General features: G+C 51.3%; 1 protein-coding gene across 6 annotated transcripts in view; it reads left to right on the top strand.

Annotated features, from left to right (window-relative positions):
- The first annotated feature begins 3,668 nt into the window (after positions 1-3,668).
- Positions 3,669-24,836, top strand: part of CTIF (cap binding complex dependent translation initiation factor) — a 149,161-nt gene continuing 127,993 nt past the window's right edge. For 2 of the 6 annotated variants that reach the window (XM_032095656.1, XM_032095655.1), the window contains exon 1: positions 3,669-3,806. In XM_032095656.1, coding sequence (XP_031951547.1) covers positions 3,801-3,806 — 6 coding nt within the window. In that variant the 5' untranslated portion in view covers positions 3,669-3,800. Of the gene's footprint in view, positions 3,807-4,570; positions 4,632-9,271; positions 9,689-24,836 lie in introns of those variants that run through there. The other 4 variants (XM_032095661.1, XM_032095659.1, XM_032095657.1 and 1 more) reach the window with 3 other exon arrangements.

Here is a 24,836-nt window from a genome sequence, read left to right as displayed (position 1 = left end):
CTGTCTCCAGTCAAAGGACTTTGCTCCTACAGTGGGTCTATTATTTGTGTTTTTAAAGGAGGTCTATTTGCTTTCAATTCAACTGCAGCCCGACCATAACAATGATCAGTCTGATTCTGGCAGGAACGTTGTTGACTGACTATTTTAAGTGTTTATTTTCCTGCAGAAGCCTCTGAGGGAGCATCTGAGCACTTAATGGCCATGGCCACTTCTTAGAAACCCACTGAGGTCATCACTGTGCCTCCATCCTGGCAGACACCTCCATCATCCCACCTATGCTGGAAGGACTTGGGGAAGATAAAAGGAATTCTCATCTTTAGTTTATTTTTTCAGTACCTGTCTGTATGTATAACTGAGAATTCCATGGAGGGGGTGTATGATTTGAGCAGAACACAGTGCACTGAATTTTGCCTTCTGCTACTCTCTCTGAGGCCAAGATTTGCTCCGAGCTAGAGAGGGAGCACCAAGCTACCAGCACACAGCAGCTACCAGCAAGGTGCTTTGTAAATATTCTGTATTTCCCATTTGAATCAGCAGATTCCCACCATTGCTAAGGCACTTTAAAGGCTATTGCCAGGGCAAGACTAGAGTTTGGCACAGGATTTTTTTGAGTTGCAGCTTGTGCTCTCAAATATCTTCGTGTCCCCAGCTGCTCTTTCCGCCTCTTGCTATTTTCCTGGGACAAAAGTCTTGAGGCTGGAGCACTTCCCACTGGCAGACACCCAACAGTTTCCACTGAATTAGGTAGGAGAGAGCTTAGGAAGAGCTCCTAAGATCCTCCCAGAGATGCTCAGTGCTTCCCTGGGAGCCCTGGGAGGATGCTGAGGCTGGATACATGTCCCAGCACCTTGTGAACTCCGTGCTCTGCAGCATTAGGAGCCAGACAGCCTGCCTGAATTTCCTCTGCTAAGGCAATGCAGGGACTCCCCTGACACCTCACTACCTCCCTAAATACATGCTTTTAATAAAGAGCCAATTTAATTTCCCAAACATTGAGTCATCTCGTGTTATTACCTGGCATATGGTACCCAGAACAGCAGCCACAGCATCTTTTCCTTGAAAGAAGGATGTTTCTATTCCCTCCTCCATCCCCAGCTTTTACAACTCCTCTCCTTTTTTTTCCTTTTAAGCAGAAATCCTCTCCTTTCCCAACTTCCCTCCTTTCAAAGCTATGACGGGATTAAGCCAGAAGCAGGGATGGAAGGAGGAGGTTGGGATGTGCAGCTCAGAGGGGCTGAGGAGAGCAGGGTTCCTACTGCATGGGGATGGGATCGGCAGCTCCACTTTGCTCTTTGGACCTGGAGCTGTGCCAGCTCCTGCAGAAAAGTCCCCGCTCACCGGAACACTGCCTTTCTTCCTGCTGGGACACGTGAATGACGAACGCCATGAGCAGCGTGGCCGGGGAGCTGCAAACCCACGCGAGGGTGGGAGCGCCGCGCTGAGGCGACAGACACGGCACCTTCTCCGGAGTCTGGCACCCATCCGTGGGTTTACCTTCAGCTGCCCTGCTGTCACCCTGCTGTCACCCTGTCCACATCCCCCCCACACCTACTAGGAAAACGAACCCAGCTCCCTCTCACGCTCCCACGGACACTGCGCTCTGCGGGATGGGTCATTTCCCAAAAATCTCAGGCTGGAAGTTGTGTGCCCTGATCCAGCATCCATCCGAGTTCCTGATCCAAAGCCCCCAGCCCTGCCACCCTCCAGCTTCCTCCAAGGATTCAGGCAAACGCTTGGTGGCATTTTGTGACGTTTTGCGATGTCTCCAGGGCAAGGATGCCATGAGCAGGTTGGGGCAAGTGTGGGGTGCATGGAGAGGTCCCAGCATGTGGGGCCAGGATGTGCTGTGCGCACCCAGGAGCTGGATTTACACGTGCCAGCGTGTTCACGCGTTAATATTATGGGCTGGTGTTCTCCACAGAGAGCGAGCTGCTCTAAATAACTATCTGAGATGAATTGTTTCCAGGTTAAAGCTGAAACTAAAATTACAGAAAAATTATCATTAACGCAAGAGTGGGTCCTACCTTTTTTTTCCCCCCAACCTGCTCCGGTGCACCAGGAGCATTCCTGTGAAATCCTGGCACTGGGGGCTGTTGGTTTAGGGGCTTGGGGGCTGGAGGGGATTGTGGGGAGGCTGCGTGAGGAGACGAGCTGAGAAAAAGGGATGTGGGCAGAGCCGTTTTCTGCCCTGGTGAGCTCTGCTGCTCAGCTGTCACTGGAGAGATGCTACTGGCACTTGAATAAATAATTAAACCATAGTATGGTCATAGATAAAAATATGAAAGTCTAGGCAGTCCCCCTTTGCTTAAAATACAACAAAATAAAAAGAATCTGGATCTAAATGAACAATGTGCTCTCCCAATTACAGCCACCCTCCGGTGAATATCAGGTTGTCATGACAACCTGCCCAGCAAACGATATGGCCCAAAATAAAGCACAGCAGGGAGAGAGATCTTAGGAATCCGATTTTGCTGTCAAAGTAGAATTAAGGTTTCTTAAGAGGCCAGCATTTCTGGTGAATTTATGGCTGCAGTCCTTCCGTTGATGTTCATTAACGTGATCCATTTATCCGGAGGAGTGTGACAGAGCCAGACAGGGAGCAACAAAGAATCCATGGTTAGAAATAAAGTTAACCTTTTGAATGCAACCCAAACCACAAGAAAAAGGGGATGATTGTTGGGTGGGTGTTTTTGAGAGCCTGATGTGGTAAGTAGAAGGTGGTTTAAATTGCTTGTAGGAACATTTCTGGGTGGCTTTGAGCACTGGGGCTGACGGGATCCAGCAGGCTAGAGGGATGTTTAAAAGGTGCTTAAATTCTGGTTTTTACATTTCTTGTCTCAGAATTCTGTGTGTTGTTTATATAGAAACACTTGGCTTATCTGCCATGCACAGGGACCTTGGCAAGCTTGAGAACTGGGCCTGTGCAAACCTCACGACATTCAACACAGCCAAATGCAAGGTCCTACATGTGGGTTGTAGTAATCCCAGGCACAAACACGGACTGGCTGGAGAATGCATTGAGAGCAGCCCTGGGAGAAGGACCTGGGGGTGCTGTGGGGGAGAGCTGAACCTGCCTTGACCCTGAACCCCCCGTGCCCTGGGCTGATCCCCAGCGTGGGCAGCAGGGCAGGGGGATTCTGCCCCTCTGCCCCGCTCAGGGGAGACCCCACCTGCAGAGCTGCCCCAGCGTGGGGAACAACAGCACAAGGACCTGGAGCTGCTGCAGCCAGTCCAGAGGAGGCCACCGAGATGCTCCAGGGCTGGAGCCCCTCTGCTCTGCAGCCAGCCTGGGACAGCTGGGGGTGTTCAGCTGCACAAGAGAAGGCTCCAGGGAGAGCTCAGAGCCCCTGGCAGGGCCTAAAGGGGCTCCAGGAGAGCTGCAGAGGGACTGGGGACAAGGCCTGGAGGGACAGGACACAGGGAGTGGCTTCCCAGTGCCAGAGGGCAGGGCTGGATGGGAGATTGGGAAGGAATTGCTGTCTGGGAGGGTGGGCAGGCCCTGGCCCAGGGTGCCCAGAGCAGCTGTGGCTGCCCCTGGATCCCTGGCAGTGTCCAAGGCCAGGTTGGATGGGGCTTGGAGCAGCCTGGGACAGTGGAAGGTGTCCCTGCCCATGGCAGGGGGTGGGACCGCATGATCTTAAGGTTCTTCCCACCCAAAGCATTCTGTGATTCTGTGAAACATTTGCAGCCACCTTCTCTTCAGCCCAGTGTAACACCCCCCGCCAAAGCCCAGCTGGATGCTGCTTTGTCGAGAGGAGGAGGGCTGGGAGAGGATGCAGCTCTGAACTGAATCCCGATGGATGCAGGTGAGGACATGCGAATCCGTGTTTTCCCCGGGCGCTGTGTGTTGGGTGGGTTAACACCACCCCAAATGCTGCTCTGAGCCCCGGGTGGTCTCTCACCTGCCCTGGAGGGTTGGGGGTCCCAGGCTGCGGGCATCTGGGGGTTCCCTGTCAGATCCCCGGAGTGCAGGGCCCGGGGGTCCCTTGTCACATCGCGGGGTTGTGGGATCCGGAGCGTGCCTGCTAGGTCCCCGGAGGAGTGGGATCCGGGGCATCTCTGTGAGACCCCGGGGTGCGGGACCAGCGGGTCCGAATCAGATCCCCGGGGGGTGCGGGATGCGGGGAGTCCCTGTCAGAATCCGGAGTGCCGGATCGGGGGGGGAGAGGGGGGGGATCCCTCTCAGATCCCCGGGATGCGGGACCCCCGGATCCCTGTCACATCCCGGGACTGGAGGATCGCGGGGGTCCCGGTCAGAGCCCAGGCTGCGGGATGTGGGGGTGTCTCTCTCGGAGCCCCGGCGGTGCGGATGCGAGAGGTCCCTGTCAGATCCCGGCGTTCGGGGGTCCGGGAGGCTCCTGTCAGAGGCCCAGGGCTGCGGGGTTCGGGGTGTCCCTGCGGGATCCCCGCCGTGCGGGCAGGCCGCAGCCGCGGACTACATCTCCCGTCAGGGCCGGCGCGGGCCGCGGGCGGGGCGTGGCGCGTCACTGCCCGCCGCCCCGGCCCGTCCCTCCGCCGAGCCGGAGCCGGAGCCGGAGCGTCCTCCCGGGCGGCGCCCCCGGAGCCCCCCGCGCCCCGCGCCGCGCCCATGACCCCCTCGGCGGGGCACTGACCGCGCCCGGCCCCGCACGGTAAGCGCGGCCCGGGGCGGGACGTGACACAGCACCGGCCGGGGGGGCGGGGGGAGCGAAGGGGGGCAGCGGGGGGAGCGCATCCCGGCTTTTGTCTCCCTTGGAAAGACGCGAGCCCCGCGGCGGGGTGGGGGTCGTGCCGCGGATGGAGCCGGTTTCTGGTCGGCTCTCGGTGCTGGCGGCGTCCCGGCGGCCTCGCCCCGCGGGGCTCCCCCCCCCCCCCCCCCGCTCGGTGACAGCCCGTGCGTGGCCGTGGGGGCCCCGCGGGATGTGGCGCTCCCCGGGGAGCGCTCCGGGGCTGGGCTCGGGTGTGCTCCCGGCCTCTGGAAGCTTCCCGGCCGCTCCGTCTGGCTGGAGAGGGGCAGTGCTGCCCCGAGCCCCGCCCGCGGCGAGCCCCCCGTGGGCAGGAGCAGAGGGACCCCGTCGCGTCCCCGCCGCAGGAGCCGCGGCCATCGCGGTCCCGTGGGCCCGCACAGCGGCACCGCCGGCACAAAGCTGCCAGCGGCGCATCCCGGCGGGGTGCGGCCCCGGGGGATGCCCGCGGCGGGGTGGTCCGGGGCCGGGAGCAGCGCCCACCTCGCGGGAGGTGCGGCCCCCGGGCTGGGTTCGGGTGTAGAGAGCGAGGGCTCGGCAGAGACCCGATTTTGTTGTCATTTTACGGTTATCGTTTTCCTGCAGAGTCACTCCGGCTGCACGTGGTCTCGGGGGCCGTGGTGGGTGACAGTAGGGGACAACAGATGCTGTGGCAGCGGAGCAGCCGGCAGTCGTGGGATGTTTTTTGCCGCAGCTGCCCCCAGCAATGCCGAGCGCTGGAGGCACAGTTGTTGGGTGTCACTGGCCTCCCCGTGCCTCAAAACTCAGTCCTTGCAGTTGTTTTTCTATACAATGAGACTAAGGTTCACCTCCCAGGGCTGTTCCCTGGGTCAGGCTTCTCTGGAAAGGGTGAGATTCCCACCAGTGAGATCCCACGCTGGATGAGGCAGCAATGCCATTAGATTGGAAAGGGACAGGTGTTGTTTCTCAGCGCCCCAGAACCTGGGTGCTTCTCTCAAATGGGCCATTTCCACGTGTCCATGGGTGCCACGTTCATTCCTTCTCCAGTAATCCACGCTGCTCTTTCTCCACCACTCAGACAGGTGTGGGATGAAGCTTGAAATCACAGCCTTGTTAACAGAAATTGAAGAGATGGGGGGAGTGGGTCATTTAATAGTCCCTTGTCTACGAAACCTAGGAAGGCTTTTTGCTGGTGGACCATCCTCTGAGCATCCAGATCCTGGCAGGGGGTGCCACGCAGGATGGAGAAGGAAACATCCCACTCTGCTTGTGATTTATGTGACCCTGACAAGCAAATATTCACACGTTGTCACCAGTGAGTGGAAAAAGCCATTTTATTGTGTCCACCCACATTATTTTTCTCTCTGAGGATCATAAAGGCTTTGCTCTGCCATTGCTGGACGCAAGGTCCAAGAGCAAAACCTTGTGCTGCATTTTATCCCCTCAAGCCTTGGGTAAGATTTGTAGGCTGTGGTTTCCCTGCACTGAGTTATGTTATCTTTGGCACAGATGAGCAGTGGCTGTTTTGGGAAGCTCAGGCTGTACATTTTTTTTTTTTATCATTTATAAGATCTCAGGTTTCTTTTAAAGCAGAGGAGCAGCAGTTGGATGCTGCTGCAGGTGAAGGTGATATGAGGAAGAGACTTCTCTCAGATGAGCTGGGGGTAAAATCCAGCACCCAGGAGCTCTCCAGCTGATGGAAGACTGGAGAGACTATATGTGGAGATGAACTGAACCCCAGCTCTGCCTTGGTGATGTGTGTTGGGAGAGGACTGCGGTACCTGAGAGGCTTGGCTGGGTTTGGCACGTTTTTTCCCATAGCGGGGTCAGCCTGATCAGAAATGGGATGGGAATGGTCTATGGAGGGTTCCTGAGAGCCAGGAAAAGGAGAATGCAAAGCATGGAAATGTCCCTGATGGATGTTAGCCCTGGATCCAAACCGTGGAAGTTTGATGGTGGGGTGCTGGGCTTTATCTCCAGAAGTCTCTCCTTCAGCACTTGGTCTTGGATGAGGATAATACTATTTTTTTGCTCTCTGGAGCATCCTCACTTTGGGGTGAATTGCATGGTTGAGTTCACTCTGCTGTGGTCTCCTGGTAAGGACAAATTTTGCTGTGTCGACTCTCCCCTTCTTTCTCATTTTGGGTCTCTCTCTCCTGTTTCTCCTTGCAGCCATCCTTGCTGCTGCTTGGTCTTTTCCCAGCAGGAAGGGTGTGAAATTGTGGTAGTTACCACTGGTTGAGATTTTGTCTACAGGTCTCTGCAAAGCAGCAAGAAAACCCTCCTGGACCTAATTTAATTTCATGTTCTTGCTGCTCAGTTGAGTCTTTGGGGTCCTGTGCATTTGTGAGGAGCTGTAGCTGAAAGTATAGCAAGACCTTGTGGTTTCTATGGAAGCTGGGGGCAGCTTTTTCAGGAGCTGTTTGGGATACATTTAACATTCTTCCTGTCTGTTTTGATGGAGTAATGAAATAGTGTTAATGATTTCACTGTTCTTCAGTTTGGCAGAAGTGTTAAGACTTTATTTGTGTTAAACCATCGTTAAGTTTCAGAGTTAACAGTTTGCTGCTCTGTTTGGGCTAGCATCAGGCTAGGGGAAGGACCACAGAAGACTGGAAGCATTGAGGCTTCTGGATGAGTAATCTCCATAAATGCCTTGGGATGTTGTTGTGAAACTCCTTGGAGAAAGGGCAGTTCTGCCACCTGAGGATAATTAGCAGATTACTGTGTCATCTGAAATGAAGGGCTACTGTAGCCAACCAGTCATCTTCTGTTTGTTTGCAACCCTGGCTATTTCTATTTATTTATTTATATACATTTTGGCACATACATTTATATATATTCACGTACAACATAGATGCCTTGCTGGTGATCCTAAGAGAACTGTGTTTCCTGCTCGGTTCAGACATCAATGGGAACAACATTGGATGTTCTCAAAACTTTTGTGCATTTAAGCTTCCCTGCTAAAATGAGGTTTTGTTTCTTTCATGTCTGCTTTGGGCTGTGCCATGGTCAGTCTTGGCTTGCTGGATTCTGCATTGTCATTGTTGGTCTTCTGAAACGTAGAGGTACCTCAGCAGTGGCCAGGAATGGGAGGTGGTGTCTCTGTCATGAATGGATTGCAGAAAATTTATTATGGAAAATGAATAGATTTTAGATTTTGCTGCTTTGAGTTAGCTCTTGGAGAGTCCTTTCAGGCAGTCCATGGACCACTGAGATTTTAGGCACCACAGGTTGGCTGGGGGTAGTGTTGTGCTCACTCCAGAAAGGCCAGTGCTCCCTGTCCTGCAGAAACAACCCTCGGCCTCCCTGTCCCCCAGGCACGTAGCAGCTGTGGTCCAGGAGAAGAAGAACCTGGTTTCTGAGCTGGTGGGAGAACCTGTGCTGACAGAACCAAACTTCTGCTATCTCTGCAGGACCAAATCCTGCCACACCTGTCGGCCAGGAACCTGCTGCAGGTGTATTTCATAACGTGCAGACACTTATCGAGGGCGTCTCCTCTGTGGCAGCTGGCTCAGCTTCATCTCCTTCCCCAGCGTGGTTGCATCCATGCAGGGGGGTGGTGGTGGAAAACATCTGCATTTCCACCAGGATGGGAAGGGATATGGGTGGGGTAGTGTGAATGTGGTGGGGCTGTCCCTGGGATGGGGAGCAGGGGTGGGTGGCTCTGTGGTGTCCCCCATCCCCTGGTGTCACGTCATGCCTGTGTGACCTGAGGATGCACATGGCTGCCCACAAGCTTCCTATTTCTCACCAGTGGGTTGAATGGGTTTATTGGGTTTGCATGACCAGGTTTTGATAATGGGGGGGGGGGGGGACTACTGGGGTGGCTTCTGTGAGAAGCTGCCAGGAGCTTCCCCCATGTCCAGCAGAGCCAATGCCAGCCAGCTCCAGGACAGACCCCAAGGCCAAACCCATCAGGAATGATGGTGATGTCTCTGGGATGACAGATTTAAGAAGAAAATAAAGTTGTTGCCCCGTTGTAGTTGTGGCCAGAGAAGAGCAGGATAAGAACATGTGAGAGGAACATCTCTGCAGACACCAAGGTCAGGCCAGGAGGGGCAGGCGCTGCTCCAGGTGCCAGAGCTGAGATTCCCCTGCAGCCCTAGAGGAGCCCACACCAGAGCAGGGGATGCCCGAGAGAGGCTGTGATCCTGTGGGAAGCCCATGCTGGAGCAGGGTCCTGTCAGGGATACAGTGATCTGCAGAAACAGGAGCTCATGCTGGATCAGGTGTCCTGGTAGGACTTGTGACCCTGTGGGGGGACCCATGGTGGAGCAGCCTGTCCTTGCATGCACCCGTGGAAGAGTGATCCACATTGCAACAGTTCATGGAGAATTGTTGCCCATGGGATGAACTTACACTGGGGAATCTTGTGGAAAACTGTCTCCTGTGGGAGGGACCCCATGCTGGAGCAGGTGAAGGACTCTGACTCCTCTCCCTGAGCAGTGGCAGGAACATCTTGTTCTGAGCTGATCATAACCCTCATTCCCATCTCCCTGCGCCACTGGGGGAGGAGGTAGAGCTGGGAAGGAGGGAGGGATGAGAGGTAGGTGTTTTTAAGATTTATTTTACTTCTCATTATCCTGCTCTGATTGTGTTGTTAATACATTCAGTTAATATCCCCAATTCAAGGCTGTTTTTCCCATGATGGTATTTGGTGAGGGATCTCTCACGGTCCTCATCTCAACTCATGACCCTTTTGCTCTGTTTTCTCTCCCCTGTCCAGCTGTGAAAGGGAGTGAGAGAGCTGCTTTGGTGGCTGCCTGGAATCCAGCCAGAGTCAACCCACTGCAATTGGCCTTAATACAAAAAGAAACCCAAAAAACAACCAACTTCTCCCTCCTTCTGGAGCAGGCTCCACTCTCTGGGACTGATTTGTACAGACTGTTCCACCCTGGAGAGGCTTCACCACCACTGGAGCCTGCCCTGTGCCAGAGCAAAAGCTACTGGGGGACACACAGCTGCTTCCCCAGGCACCTGCGATGGGGAGCCATTAGCAGGTTCGTAATTAATTCTGAAAAATGCTTTTGAACTCATGAAATCCTGGAGGAGCTGTGTTGCTTGGCTGGCATTCACTGGGACTGTGACAGAAGCTTGGGAGAAGCTGGTGTTCACATCCAAGCTGCCGCCAGTTGTGTTGGGTGGCATCTGGCTTGGGACACGAGTGCTCGGGTAGGCGTGGGAAGGGTGGCTGCGGAGGCTGTGGCACAGAACAGTGTCACACTGCAGCAGCCAAGGTCCCTGACAGCTGCTGTGCCATGCCACGTGTCAGGGGTCACACCCCATCCAAATTAGTGTTGAGAGGGTCTGCTGCAAGGTCAAGCAGTGACAGGGCAAGGGGGAATGGCTTTAAGCTGAAAGATGGTAGATTTGGTTTGGATGTTAGGAAGGGAATTCACCCTGTGAGGGTGGGGAGGCCCTGGCACAAGGTGCCCAGAGAAGCTGTGGCTGCCCCTGGATCCCTGGAAGTGTCCAAGGCCAGGTTGGACCAGGAGCAGTCTGGGATAGTGGAAGGTGTCCCTGCCCATGGCAGAGAGTGGAATGAGACGAGTTTTAAGGTGCCTTCCAACCCAAACCATTCTGGGATTCTGTGTTTCTATGAAATAAGCAGTTGTGACCCCGAGTGTTTTACATAATTTGATTAAATCTCACAAGTCTGTCTGTGCTACCACAGCGCTTTTGAGCTACAACAGAAATGCACTGCAGATGTTTCAGGGGGCTTGGCTGTCACCAGACTGAGCACCTCTCTTGTGAAGCCAAAGCTTTGCAAGTGACGTGGAGCAGTTTTTGGGTGGAACAGCCGTGGGCGAGACTGGGGCTAGGGCAGCTTTGCAGAGCTGGGATCGCCTGCTGCTGTGGCTGTGAGCTGCTCCTTCTCATATGTGGTCCATGGGGATGTCATTTTGGGGCCACCACCTTCTGCAGGTGGCCTTGAAGGATGTCAGTGTCTGCAAAACACTCCTTAGTGTTTGTTAGTCAGGGATCTTGCAGGAATTATCCTGGAGTGAATTTTAAAGGATTTTTTCATGCTTCGTGGAAGTGTGTGCTCCAGTCACTGGCAGGAGTGTGGTGCAGTCTAGGTCCAGCCAAGCCAGCCCAAAGCAGTAGTCTGCAAATCCTGGAATCAGAATCATCAAGGTTGAAAAATACTTCTAAGAGCACCAAATCCAATCACCAATCCAGTACCACCACCATATCCACTACCAAGCCATGTCCTCAAATGCCACATCCACATCCTTCTTGAACATTTCCAGGAATGGTGATTCCACCACTGCCCTGGGCAGCCTGGCCAGTGCCTGACCCCCCTTTCAGTGGAGAACTTTTTCCCAATACCAACTTCCCAGTGCAGCTTGAGCCCATTTCCTCTCTTCATATCATTTGTTGCCTGGAAGAAGACTCTGACACCCACCTGGCTGCACCCTCCTGTCAGGGAGTTGTAGAGAGTGAGAATGTCCCTTCCAAGCCTCCTTTTCTCCAGGCTAAAATGCTGGTTTGCTTTTGGGTGCTGCATTTCCTTGTATTACCCATGCAGAAGCAAACCCCCTGGGGCCAGAGGACTCGTGGGCGCCGTGTCCAACTGCAATGAAGCCCGGGAGCATTTTAATAACATGTCATCAAAAATACCATGTTGTTTGTCTGGGCAGGAGGAGAAAAGGAAGCAGGAAGGGTTGTGGTTGTGCTGTGATTGTCAGCTGGAGGTTAATAACAACGTTTGTTGTTTAAGAAGGTGTTTGCTTTGCACAGTGAGAGGAGAGAGGAGTGTATGCCTGAACCCACGGGAAGTGTATTCCCTTAAATCAGGGAGTATCGTTGATCCAAGGAGTATCTCTTCCCAGCCAGATGATGGCCTTGGAGGCATCTTTGCTTGTATTTTTCTTTGGCTAGGGAAGCTGGGGCAGTGATGGTGAGACTTGCAGCAGTAATTTTTGCAGCAGGAGGTTTTACAGCAGGATGGGGAGGCTCGGGGGGTGCTTTAGGAAATGATTTCTGTATTCTTGCCATGTGCATATTTCATCCTTGCAAGTGAGTAGATGAACCAGGTGAAGTTTTTAGGGTCCCGGCTGTGATGTCTGCAGAGGCCTCTAAAGGAAGAGGAGGCCACAGATGTGCATGAAGGGCTGTGATGAGGCAGTGGATGGTTTTCTCTCACAGCTTTTCCCCCTTCTTTTGAGATCAGCAGTTTCTCTCACCCTGACAGCAGCTCTGCAATGAAACACACACTTCTGGAAAGCTCTTGTGGTGGATGTTGAGTTTTCCATCTCTCCCTGCATCCCTACTCTGTCCATCCCTGTGCCAGCCTGGCACAGGCAGAGGAGTGTTTTTCCTGCCTGTGCAGGTGCTCAGAGCAGCATCAGCCGTGAGCAGGACATCACAGCCCTGTGGAGTGCTTGGTTGTCAGCAGAGCCGCAGCATCCCTCCCTGCCAGGATGCTTTCAATGCCAAGATTCACCTCAAGGCACTGGTCCTCGCCCTGCTTCTGCATTTTGGAGCATCTGCAGAGCACACATCGTTTTTCTCAAAATTGGTTCAGAGAAAAAGCACTTGCTTCGCTTTTTTTTGATAAATATATTTTCGTCACATGGGGTGAAAGATTCATTTACTAACTGCAGCCACTTTGAAGCTTCTCCCCTGTTTTTGTGCTTGCCTTGTTTTTTTTTCCAGTTAACAGAAATGAGGCTTATGTACTCAGACTGGCTGTCACTCACTATTCCTCCAGAAGTTTTTTTAACCCAGGGACTAACATTAGCCAAATTTGACAGAGGAGGGCACATCTTGGAGATAAGAACTTAAGAGTCTGTAAGAAAGAGGGTGGAAAAGGAAATGCAAATTCCTTCTTGTCTGCAAGGAGGGGTTGCATCAATCGTAAGCTTAAATAATATCTGTCTGGGTGCAAGCAGGTTGATTAATTCTTAAGTAAATTACCTTAGTAATTCACTACATTTTATTTAAGGAAGTAACCCAAATAATTTTGAACATGGGGGAGGAGGAGCTGGCTGTAGGGATGCTGCCAAGGAGGGCATGTTGGGATGATGCTAGGTAACTTTTAAAGGTCCCTCCCTACCCAAACCCATAGCTTCTCTTCTCTTCTCTTCTCTTCTCTTCTCTTCTCTTCTCTTCTCTCTTCTCTCTTCTCTCTTCTCTCTTCTCTCTTCTCTCTTCTCTCTTCTCTCTTCTCTCTTCTCTCTTCTCTCTTCTCTTCTCCTCTCTCCTCTCTTCTCTTCTCTCTTCTCTCTCTTCTCTCTTCTCTCTCTTCTCTCTTCTCTCTCTTCTCTCTTCTCTCTTCTCTCTTCTCTCTTCTCTCTTCTCTTCTCCTCTCTCCTCTCTTCTCTTCTCTCTTCTCTCTCTTCTCTCTTCTCTCTCTTCTCTCTTCTCTCTCTTCTCTCTTCTCTCTCTTCTCTCTTCTCTCTTCTCTCTTCTCTCTTCTCTCTTCTCTCTCTTCTCTCTTCTCTCTTCTCTCTCCTCTCCTCTCCTCTCCTCTCCTCTCCTCTCCTCTCCTCTCCTCTCCTCTCCTCTCCTCTCCTCTCCTCTCCTCTCCTCTCCTCTCCTCTCCTCTCCTCTCCTCTCCTCTCCTCTCCTCTCCTCTCCTCGTCCCCAGATTTTATGCTTGTGTGTGACCACTGAGGATGCAGTGAAAAGCTGGTGGCTGATTTCTCTCCAGAGTCTCCTGCCTGTACTGGTATCCTGCACTTCAAAAGGGTTTTCCAGCCTTGATCTTAGCCTTGCCATATGCCTGCTGGGATGGATAATCAGGTATTATATATGCTGTGACTGCTCCTGATAGTGATGTTCCATGTGTTAACACCTACAAGCTCACAGAGTCTTTGCACACTGAGGTGTGGGTAAATTCTGTCCCCAAAAGCTTGCTCGGACATTTCCCAGGCTCAGTGCAGGTTCCCATCTAGACTGAGGTCACGGCTGGCAGCATCACCTGGAGAAGATGAGGCAGCATTGCAGTGGCTTTTCAGCATCAGCCATGTTCCATGAACTTGCCTTGGAGCTGGAGCTGCTGTTAGAAGTGATTAGTGAGCTTTCAGTTCCCTAAGGAGCTCTGCCCCTCTCTGCTCTTGTTCCCATTACAGCTGCAGCAGGAGGCTGCCTTTTCTGTCCCTTTCCCTTCTGCTATCACTATGTGCACTTTGAATTTTTTTATAATTTTTCTTTTTTTTTTACACCGGGGATTCTCTTCCTTTTTTGTCATCTGGGAGAATGATTTTCCTTACGCTCTTCTCTATTTAGGGCTGTGGGGGAGGAAGTGACTCAGCCTTTCCCCCCCCTCCCCTCTGCTCTGATTTGCACCGTCATCCCTTGGTGGCTTTGCCGAGTTTTTCTCTGAGCACCTCCAGTTACGCTCGCTTCATTCAGCAGGAACATTCCTGCCTCCTCGCCACAGGTTCCGGCAGGGAAGGGCACAGTGGGGAAGGATGAGCCCTCAGCAGGATCTTCCCCTGTGCCAGGAGGAGAGTGAAGCGGCAAGCAGGACGTGCTGCCAGACCTGTGGCAGCTCCAAGTCTCTGTGGCAGCTCCAGGTCTCCTGTCTGCTCCTCACCCGTACGGACATCTGTGGAAGAAGGGCTGGCCAAATGAAATTTCGAGGGCTGCCCTGGTCACACTATATAAAAATGATGGAATATGATGTCGTGGGCTCTCTCAGGAGGGGAGGTGGCCTGGGTTGTGCTGCTGGCACTGCTGGAGGATGCCCTGCTCGCTGGGGTGATGGTGGGAGAGGTGGGTGTGGGTGATGGATGGATGGTGACGCCGGCTCCGTGCAGGACTGCTGCCAGCTTGCCTTTCATGGCATGGCTGAAATGGCTGCGAAATACCAGGGAGGACACGCTGCCTGCTCTGCTCTCCACTGGGCTTTCAGACATTGCTGCTCAGCAAGGAAGCCAATAAATCACTCTAAGTGATACCAGGCATTTGGTGTCCCATGTTCTGTATAAAAAAAAACAAGTGCATTAATTTCAGGTTAATTATTCTCCTACCCTGGAAGCCAGCACAGCTCTGCTTCTCTCTAGAGGGGAGAAGGGTAGATAAAAAGAAGATGAAACTCCCAAGCCCCCCAGAATCTTTCCTCTCTGCTCCCAAATCAGTTACTCAAACCCTGAAAGCAATTTCAATCTGCTGAGGGAATTCCAAATGCATCACTTACTCTTACGCTTTATAAAGCTGTTGGAGAAGGAAATGTCCCCTTTGTCCCAAATTATTCTTCTCTCAGATTTTATCTTCTCTCAAAATTCCACTTTTGGGAGTAGTTGTATGTGATGAGGTCCTTGCTGAGGTTGGATGGGATCCAGTAGCACCAAAGATTGGAGGTGTTGGTACGAACTTTCACCGTGACCCTGTTGTGCCACAGACTTGAGAAGAACTGGAAAGAAAGCAAAGCCTTTTGGCGTGGGGGGTGGTGTTCTCATGCTACATGGTACCAGCAGTGCTTTTGATAGTTTGCTGGGACTAAACCAAGCTTCTGCTTGTCTGAAGCACCTCTAAGGTACCTCCAAGTGCGCAGAGGCTACCAGGGCGTCCTCACATTGAACAGCCTAAAACTGGCAGCAGAGGTATTGTGATGAGTGCTCCAAAGCAGGGCCCAAAATCTTGGGGTAAGGACCACAGAGCCCAGGACCCAGAAGTTATGTCTGATCTCTACTGGGATCTCTCTTGGCTCAGCCCTGCCTAGTTCAGCCAGATGTTTCTGAAGAAGGTTTAGGAGTGTTGCTGGATGCAGGTGCAGTTGCCTGGGAACATCACTTTGTCTTTTCTGTCCAGTTCTAGCTGTTGTGGCACAATACAGGCATTAAAAGCAAGTTTTATGCTTTAGACTTGGGTCCTAATAAGGTGGTAGCTGATGTGAAAAAATGTGTAATTGAGGAATTATGGAAGTTTGGCAGCCAAGCTGAGTATCTGCATGGAGGTGAAGGATGTGCTGGGAAACATGAAGTTGATCATCACCTAGAAATAATCCAGTAACCCATCTTGGGTTTAGACTTGCTTGAGTTCATCTTTTTTCTTCTTTTTTAAGAAATCCAGCCACATCATGAACCTGTCCTCACAGCATCCTGCGCTCTGCTCGGGCCATATTAGCTGCCTTCTGAACATCTCTGTCTATTGATTAAAAGCATTAGGACGAATTTCAGCTTGGAAGCAATGGGTTTGATTAGCCAATTATTTTAACAAAAAAAGCTGTGAACTTTGATTAAAAGTACAGAGGGAGCTGTAGTCACTGTTTTTTAGTGTGCTGGAAGGGAGGTTAGAGCACATAACCAAATGAGAGCATTTGTCAGGATGCTGATGAGGGGAGTTTGGAGGCTGAAGGTCAGCGTTGTGCATGACATCTTCTGCTTGACCTAGGAATATGGAAAATTATTTGTGTGTATTTAGTGGGGGCTTCTGGTTTTTGGCTAGTGAACTGCAGTGAGTGTAGGAACTTCATGGCTGCATGAACACACAGAGGACAGTTGAGTCTGTATGATGCTTTTCTTGTGTGAGAATTGGGTTTAACTTGGATCAGTCAGTCAGTGGAGTAATTACATCCTGAAGGACTTCATGAATTCAGAGAATCATACAGTCCTGGAATGGTTTAGGTGGGAAGGACCTTAAGATCATCCAGTTCTACCCTCTGCCAGGGGCAGGGACACCTTCCACTATCCCAGGCTGCTCCAAGCCCTGTCCAACCCAGCCTGGAACACTGCCAGGGATCCAGGGGCAGCCACAGCTGCTCTGGGCACCCTGGGCCAGGGCCTGCCCACCCTCCCAGACAGCAATTCCTTCCCAATATCCCATCCAGCCCTGCCCTCTGGCACTGGGAAGCCATTCCCTGGGTCCTGTCCCTCCATGCCTTGGCCCCAGTCCCTCTGCAGCTCTCCTGGAGCCCCTTTAGGCCCTGCCAGGGGCTCTGAGCTCTCCCTGGAGCCTTCTCTTGTGCAGCTGAACACCCCCAGCTGTCCCAGGCTGGCTGCAGAGCAGAGGGGCTCCAGCCCTGGAGCATCTCGGTGGCCTCCTCTGGACTGGCTGCAGCAGCTCCAGGTCCTTGTGCTGTTGGGGACTCCGGATCTCAAGGCAGCTCTGCAGGTGGGGCCTCTCCTGAGCAGGGCAGAGGTTGGATACTCCACAGTTGGCAGGTGGGAAAAGCTTGCTGGTATCAACACAGCTGTGTGGACTGCAAGCAGGAGACTTCACAAAACCATCCCGTGCTGTTTGTTGTTGTTTGGGTTGTTCTGAGGATCTGTTGTGGGTTGTAGGGGCAGGTGGGAATATTGGTGAGGTGCTGAGAAAGAAGCAGCTTAGAAAACAGTGTAGATGTACCAGTGAGGGACTGTCTGCCTCCTCTGTTAAGAAAAGCAAATGTCTTTTGGAAGGAGGTGGTTTGATTCAAATCAGTGCCAGGAGGGAGACCCAGAAGCCCAAGAAATGGGGTGACTGGTTTCTGTGTTCTCGGCTGGGGGGATGGCCAAATCAGAGACAGGCAGATGATGGCACAGGTGGGGAGGAAGAGCCAAGAACAGGTCAGGGCAGTGAGCACATCTTCCTCTTTGCTCTGCCCTTCCTGCTTGCTTGTTCTGGGGTCAAACATCTGGATGTGTTCTCAGTCCAGCCCCCACTCTGGGCCCGCAGGTGCAGCTCTTTCAAGTCCTTGAGCCCCAAGGCTGCCAGGATGGGCAGAGCTGATGGCAAACCATCCAGGAAGGAGGAGATGGGTAATAAAAAGCTTCTGGCTCCCTTTCTACAGGGAAAAGTGCGTGCATACCCTGTTCAGCACTCGCTGCATGGGACCATCCTCTGCCTCCCAGAGCACGCAGCTTTGCTCAGTGGGATTGTTGTGTACTTGAATTTCATGTCAGCCTGTTTCCTCTCCTAAAGGTCAGCCTGACCCCTTGCTGTGTGAAGAAGTTTCTTTTGGTTTTGATTAAGCTTGAAGTACATCTTTCTTGCTTTTAGTCCTGAAAGTCTGGGCTCGGTGAAAGTCTCCCTAGGTAAGATCCTGGAGTTATTCTGGATTGAAGTAAGCTCTGGAGGTCCTCTTGTCTAGCCCTTTGCTCAGTGCAGAGCCAGCTTCTACATCAAACCTTCTCAGGGCCCCCTCCAGCTGAGTCCTGCTGCTGTTTCCAAGCTGCACACCCAGATCTCACACTCGAGTTACACGTTGGCTGCTGAACCACGGCTCAAAGCGAAGGAATTTTCCAGTATCCCATCGGAGTTTCCCAAGCTTCATCTACCGATCCCCAGACCTGGAGCTGAGCAGCTGCAGCTCCTTGCTGCTGGAGAAGGCTTTCTGCTCCTGGTGTTTCCTGTGCTCCTGGCATTCTCCTGCTGGGTTTCTCAGCTCCTGAGGGATGTCACCACTCCCCGGCCGAGCGGCAGCGTGCGTGTGCCTGTGTGTGCTGGGGAGGCTTATCGCCAACTGACCTAATTATTGTAATCTTGCTCTTCCCTAGATAGTGCAGGTTTCCTTGGCTCTTGGGAGGCTTCATGGGTTTTTCCAAGCTGTTCTTTGATTTATTATCTGTCTCTTAATAACAGTATTCTTTCACTCAGGCAAGGTGAAGCCTGAGAATGCGGGCTGTAGCCAGAGAGAGTGTAACACTTGTGAACTGCCTTTCCTGCTCCAATGGCCATCCTGCTGCGTTTGGTGGTCCCAGCCTGCCAGGCTTTCCAGGCAGCCCACCTCCAGGGATTTCCTTGCAGCTGTGCCCTTCATCACAGCTCCCTCCTCTTCCCTCTGCCCAGATTGTACATGTGCATCCTCTTATTGCAGAAATCTCTGTCTGCCAAAGTTAACAGGTGAAAACTGTGCAGTACCACTTTCTGCCCAGCTCTTGGATGCAGAGTTGTTGCCTGTCCCTTTTTTTCTTTAGTTGCCTATCGCATTTTTTCGTTACCTATTTCATTTTTTTGTTGCCTATCCCATTTTTTTCTTTTCTATCCCTTCTTTTATGTTGCCGATCCCACTTTTATGTCCCTTATTCCATTTCATTCCCCGTCTCATTTGTGTTGTTCTTTCTGATCCCTTTTATTCTTTATTCCCTATCCCATTTCTTCTTCCTTTTGCCCTCCCTGCTGTGGTTTCTCCCTTCTCTACCTGCCCCTTTTCCTGATTATACTATGTTTGTTTGGCTACAGGTATAGGCCAGGTGCTTTTTAGAAGTGCCAAATTCTTTTTTTTTTCCAGCAGGACAGGGATTTGCAGCCTGATAACAGGATTTAACATGTACTTCAACGTTAAAAAAAATAAAGGCTAGGAGAGAAAAAAAAAAATTAAATCCAGCCCAACAACAAAACATTGCAACCTGGGATGAATTTCCTCCATTCATACACTTAATTTTCTTCCTGAAAGCCATAGCTGGGATTTATCCCTGTGCTGTCTGAGAGCTCCAGGGTCCCCATTGGGCAGAGAGTAACCCACGTAACATGGTGCCTCCTCGCAGGAGCAGGGCTTACTGCTAAGCTTCCTGGTTAAACCACCTGATGGGATCAGCAGAGGTTAGCAGCACCGCAGGGGCTCAGTGGCAGAGGGCTTGGAAAACAACAAGTCAGCAGCACTGCCCTGAAAACCTGTTTTGTTTGGGGTTTTTTATCCCCTCGCCCCGTCTGAGATCCGGTCGGACCTGAAAGGGAGTGGGAGAGGAAGGAGCGGGGGCATCATGCAAGGCTTTATCTGCGTCAGGGTTTCTGCAGCCCTGGGTGTTATCTTGTGCAGTGCCTGATAGTCTCTGGAGAGTAAATATTTTCTCCTGGGGCAGAGCAGCCCGTGGAGGAGCTGTGAACAAGCCAAAGCGAAGGCATTGCTGGGAGGTTAAAGACTGGAAGGGCACTGGGCTTGTGCCTGGTGTTCCACCTTGCCTGCAGAACTGGGGCTGCACCAGTGCCCCTTCTTCTTGGGGGAGTGTGGGTTCCCATTTTCCTTATTTCCCTCTTCTTTAGAAATAAAATATATGTCTGAACTTCCCTGAGGTTCCTGACTTTCTAACTTACAAGTGAATTACAGTAACACTTTAAATTGCATCTTCTTTCCTGAAGCACTGCTGCATCCTTTGGGTGGGTACCCCAAGCTGCCCTTAGATTCTGTGAATACTCTTCTACACCAGGCCATGCAACAAAGAGTTAATGCTGACTCCATTTTTTTCCTTAATTAGCCTGTAGAAAAATCATGCTGCTAAGGATAGTTGTGGGAGATGAGTGTTTTTAGCTGGGTTCAATGCAAATACATATTTTTATTTGTTGAAACAGGAAACAAAATACTGTCAAGTCCCATTTCAATCCAAAATTAAATCTGTCTTAAATTATTTTACAATGGAGAGTTGTGGAAATTCAGTGTGCATCACCACGAAATAAAAGAAAAAATCCTTTGTTTAAAAATACCAACCCCTAAAAAAAAAAGGAAACTATTTTTTCAGTTTTTTTTACTGTTTTCTTCCCAGTGGTTTGGCTGCAGTGACTTGACCAAAACTATTTAAAATTCATCAAGCCAAATCTAGGCTGCTGGCAAACAAGCGATTTTTAAAAATTATATTGTTATTATGTGATGGGTTCAGACTTTTGCTTCTTCAGGGATGAATTCTGTTCCTCTAGAGACTGTGACAGAGGAGAAGCACGACCCTTGTCCCACACTGCAGGAGGGGACATGTGGGGCTTGATTGCCAGGTGTCACCTCTGGTTCTTGGTGCTGGAAGGCCTTTGGATGTCATGGACATGTGGGAATGCTCACCAGCAGCAAGGTATTCCCGTGGAGGTACCAGGGTTTTCAGGAAGCACTGGCACAGGTTTTCCAGAGCAGCTGTGGCTGTTCCATCCCTGGCAGTGTCCCAGGCCGGGTTGGACGGGGCTTGGAGCAGCCTGGGATAGTGGAACGTGTCCCTGCCCATGGCAGAGGGTGGAACTGGATGGTTTTAAAAGTCCCTTCAAACCCAAAACATTCATGGTTCCATAAAAGCTCTAGAGGGAGTGCGAAGAGCCTGCCCCAAGCCCCAGAGCTGTGTGTTTATCTTGGCATTCTTTGCATCTTCCCCTGAAGCTTCCAAGTCCTGCACTACCTCAGCACTAAGAATGAGGTTTATTTTCTTTATCATTGATACTGCATAATTTGTTGCAGAAGTGCCTTTTCCAGTCCCCTGTTAAACTCTGCTGCTGAAGTGGTCAGTCATAAAAGACTCCTCGGATGGGCATCCTGTGCAGGCACCCAAAAGCAGGGAATGGTGAGGCTTCACCTTCAAAACCCTTTGATGTGAGACACCATCTGGGTGTACAGCACTAAACAGTCCCTTGATTAATTAAATTATCCCTCATCTCGTTTTTTTTTCCTTTTTTCTCCCCTTTTTTTCTGCAAAGCAATATAGTTTGGGCTCTCTATTTAATCTCTGAAGTCAAAGGTACATGAATAGCAGGCATCCTGCTGTGATGTTTCTGCTGAAGCTTGCTGATGCTGCTCCCCTGTGCTGCCCCTGCAGCCCTCCCCCCATGATCCTTTGGGTGGGTACCCCAAGTTATCCTCAGATACTGTGAATTCTCCTCAACAAATAATTAATGCTAATTCTATTTTTTTGTTTTTTTGCTTAATTAGCCTGTAGAAAAATCATGGTGCCAAGGATAGTTGTGGGGGATAAGGGTGTTTTTAGCTGGGTTCAATGAGAGCAGGTATTTTGTTGAAACAGGAAACAAAATAATGTCAAGTCCCATTTCAATCCCAAATGAAATGTGTCTTTAAATTATTTTACACTGTAATGGAGTGCTGTGGAAATTTAGTGTCCCATGAAATAAAAGAACAGGGTTTGTGTTTTACAAGAGAGGGAAGCGAGGCGGGATGGAGGAGCTGGTGACACCCCAGTCACATGTGTAGTGCATGGCACATTTGGGTCCATGGTGGGTGCAACAGGTGGACACAAAGAGCAGCTCAAGGGTATTTTGGAACAAATTTGAGGTTCTTGTCCCCAGTACACCAGCAGCAGCACTGGGACTCAACAGGGCTTTCTTGCGGTGCCTGAAGGGAGCCTACAGGAAAGACAGAGAGAGGCTATTGGAGTGACAGGACACAGAGGGATGGCTTCAAACTGACAGAGAGGAGTTTTAGATTAGATATTAGGAAAAAATCAGGTGGTGAGGCCCTGGCACAGGTTGCCCAGGGAATTTGTGTCTGGCCCATCCCTGGAAGTGTCCAAGGCCAGGCTGGATGGGGCAACCTGGGATAGTGGAAGGTGTCCCTGCTCATGGCAGGGGGTGGGACTGGAAGATCCCTTCTAACCCAAAGCATTCTGTGATCCAAGACCTGAGGTTAGCAGAAGGGACTGGTGTCAAGGACACTGACAGCAGGGAAGATCACAGGGTCGGTGAATCCCAAAGCTGTCTTGATCAGGGCCAGTCCCAGCTATCCTTGCTGCTGATGGAGGTAAATAGGCACTCCCCAAGCTCATGTTCATTTCAAAACAGATTACTTGTTGTGTCCTGGAAGTACCTGTCTTTCTATTTGCTTTGTAATAACAAGCACCTCCCTGTCCTGCTCCTGCCTGCCAGGACTCAGCCAAGTGAAGCTGCTTCATTTTCCTGTTATTAATCAAACCCAGAGGTCCCTTGGGTGATAAATGTGCAAGTGCTTGCAGTATCTTTATACCCTGGGGGTCATCAGGCTTGGTCAATGGTCATCTTCCCACCCCCATTGCTGGCTTCTTGTCACTCCTGACTCACTGCAATTTAGGGGGGAATAACCACAGGTGGAGTGGTGCCACCTGGGAAGGGAATTTTTGGAGATCTGCAGCAGCATTGCTGGTGCAGAGCACCCAACAGAGTGATAGTCTGGGAGTGATCGCAATAAAATGCGCTTCAAGCCTCAGAAAGGAGGCTGGTGGCTGGCCAGTAGCTCCCAAAAATTCCTGTCTGGGAAGGTGCTTGGTATTTTTGGGCTGGTTCCCTAAGGCAGGCGTTCTCCTGGTGAATTGATTCAAGCTGTCTCATCAGCTGCTGGAAGGAGCTGAAAGCTGGGGATGGATTTGAGAGGAGGGTTAAGCTCGTGGGCTTGGTTCATGCTCCTTGTACAAAGCAAAGCTTGGGGAGGGTCTGATCCCCCACCCCATCCTAGGCTGGGCGTTCCTGCTGCTGGGACTTTGTCAGTGTGGTGGGTTCACAGGGAGCCCATCCCTGCCACACAGCAGCATCCCTGGGCTTGGTGAGGCCCTTGGTGGGTGCCTGTGCTGCATCATGTCCCTTCCTGGGGCAGCTACTGGGGGCCCAGTGTGAAACCCGGGTCCATCTGGGTATCACATTTGTTCTCCTAGTTGCAGTGGGAAATTATGTGGGAGAGTATGACATGAGATCCTTGTAGGCTGAAAAGTGGATTTAGGTTCTGCAGGGGCATCTAGGAAGAAACTCTTTTATGGAGAAATTCTTCCCTGTGAGGGTGGGCAGGCCCTGGCCCAGGGTGCCCAGAGCAGCTGTGGCTGCCCCTGGATCCCTGGCAGTGTCCAAGGCCAGGTTAGACATTGCAGCTTGGAGCAACCTGGGACAGTGGAAGGTGTCCTTGCCCATGGCACGGGGTGGAACTGGATGGGCTTTAAGGCCTCTTCCAACCCAAACAATTCTGAGATTCTGTGATTGTCTCAAGCTGTGAGAGCTGCCTTAGATGACGCTCTTTGCCCACAGCAGTCACAGTTGAATTTGGATGGTCCCTCTGATTGAAGTGGGAGTCACTTTTCCATAATGCAATCACTTTGCTGGATGGAAGCTGACTGTCCTGACCACATCCAGTTCATGTCTCCAGGAGCAGGAGCTAAGGAAGACACTGTCCAACCTACAACTTCCAGGTGAAGGAAAAGCTTTGGTGACTGGCTCAGTCTGGGGTCAAAAATATGGGAGTCAAATGCTTTGCTGGGGTGTCTATCAGGCTGTGCCTTTCTCTGCCAAGCAGAAGCTTCCAAAAGTTGGGAAGAGCATGGGGAATGCTGGCTGTGGCCACCTTTGTCATGGTGAAGCTGTTCATGTGGTGTTGGACACTGACCCCACAGGATTCCCTTTCCCCATGTGCTTCTCCAGGCCTTTTGTTTGGTTTCCTGACTCTTAATTTATTATTATTATTATTATTATTATTACCAGAAACAGTATGAGGAAACATCTGCTTTTCCTTCTGCATGTACAGAATTGCAGAAGGAATTGTACTTTCCCCAAATCCTATTCTTTTCCACTAGAATATTTAGAGTATCTCATCTCATGGCTGCTGCCCTATGGGCACTGATAAGGTCAATGACTGATGGTCCCAGGGTGGTTGTGATGTAAAAACCAATCTGCTGCTTCTTTTATAACTTAAACATTAGAACACAGTGGAGTAGTGGGGGTCCCGAGACAGGTTCGGGAAATTTTATTTGTTTGTGGGTGTTGTTGAGTGGGATTTTTTAGGGCTTTTGTTTGTTTGTTAAGAACTGAAGCTAATTAAAGATTCAGAAAATCTCTGAATATACTCATTTGTGCATGGAGTTTTTCAGTTGAGCTTAACTAGCTCAGAGAGGACTTGGTAAGTTGTTGTCCACTTTCCTCTGCAATGTGGCACAAGTTTACTTGATGATTTCTCTTTCCAGTTCCAGCTGAGCAACTCATGTTGGGCAGAATGCACAGAGATCCCCGGGAGTGAGCCATCCTTGGGTCTGAGGGAATTGTCTCTCCTTCAAATCTTCTTCCTCATGTAACCCCATCCCAACCAGCACCATACCCAAGGCTGGGAAGGGTTGCTCCCTTTGGTTGTAGCAGCAGCAACCCAGGGAATATTTGCTTTTGATGGTGCAGAAGGTGGCTGGTGTTTCAAAAATCTTCTTGCTTCCTCATTCCTATTTCCCCTTTCAGAAGTGTTGAATTTGGGATGCGCCTGAGGCTCTCCTGTCTCTAGCCTTGTTGCATAGAAGAGATTCATTTCCAAAAAAGGGGACAGCTGTGATGAAGAGAAGCAGGTGGTGGGGGTGGAGGTGAGAATCCTTAAGGATGGGAACCTCTGAGGCTTAACAAGGCCAAGTGCTGGAGCTGCACCAGGGTCGGGGCAACCCCTGGGATCAATCCAGGCTGGGATGAGCAGCTGGAGCAGCCCTGGGAGAAGGACCTGGGGGTGCTGTGGGGGAGAGCTGGACCTGAACCCCCCGTGCCCTGGGCTGATCCCCAGCGTGGGCAGCAGGGCAGGGGGATTCT

This window comes from Corvus moneduloides, chromosome Z, assembly GCF_009650955.1.
Source record: "Corvus moneduloides isolate bCorMon1 chromosome Z, bCorMon1.pri, whole genome shotgun sequence".
In the NCBI taxonomy this organism is placed as follows: Eukaryota; Metazoa; Chordata; class Aves; order Passeriformes; family Corvidae; genus Corvus; species Corvus moneduloides.
Note: the sequence above shows the minus strand (reverse complement) of the source record. Positions and strands in the feature narration are given on the sequence as shown.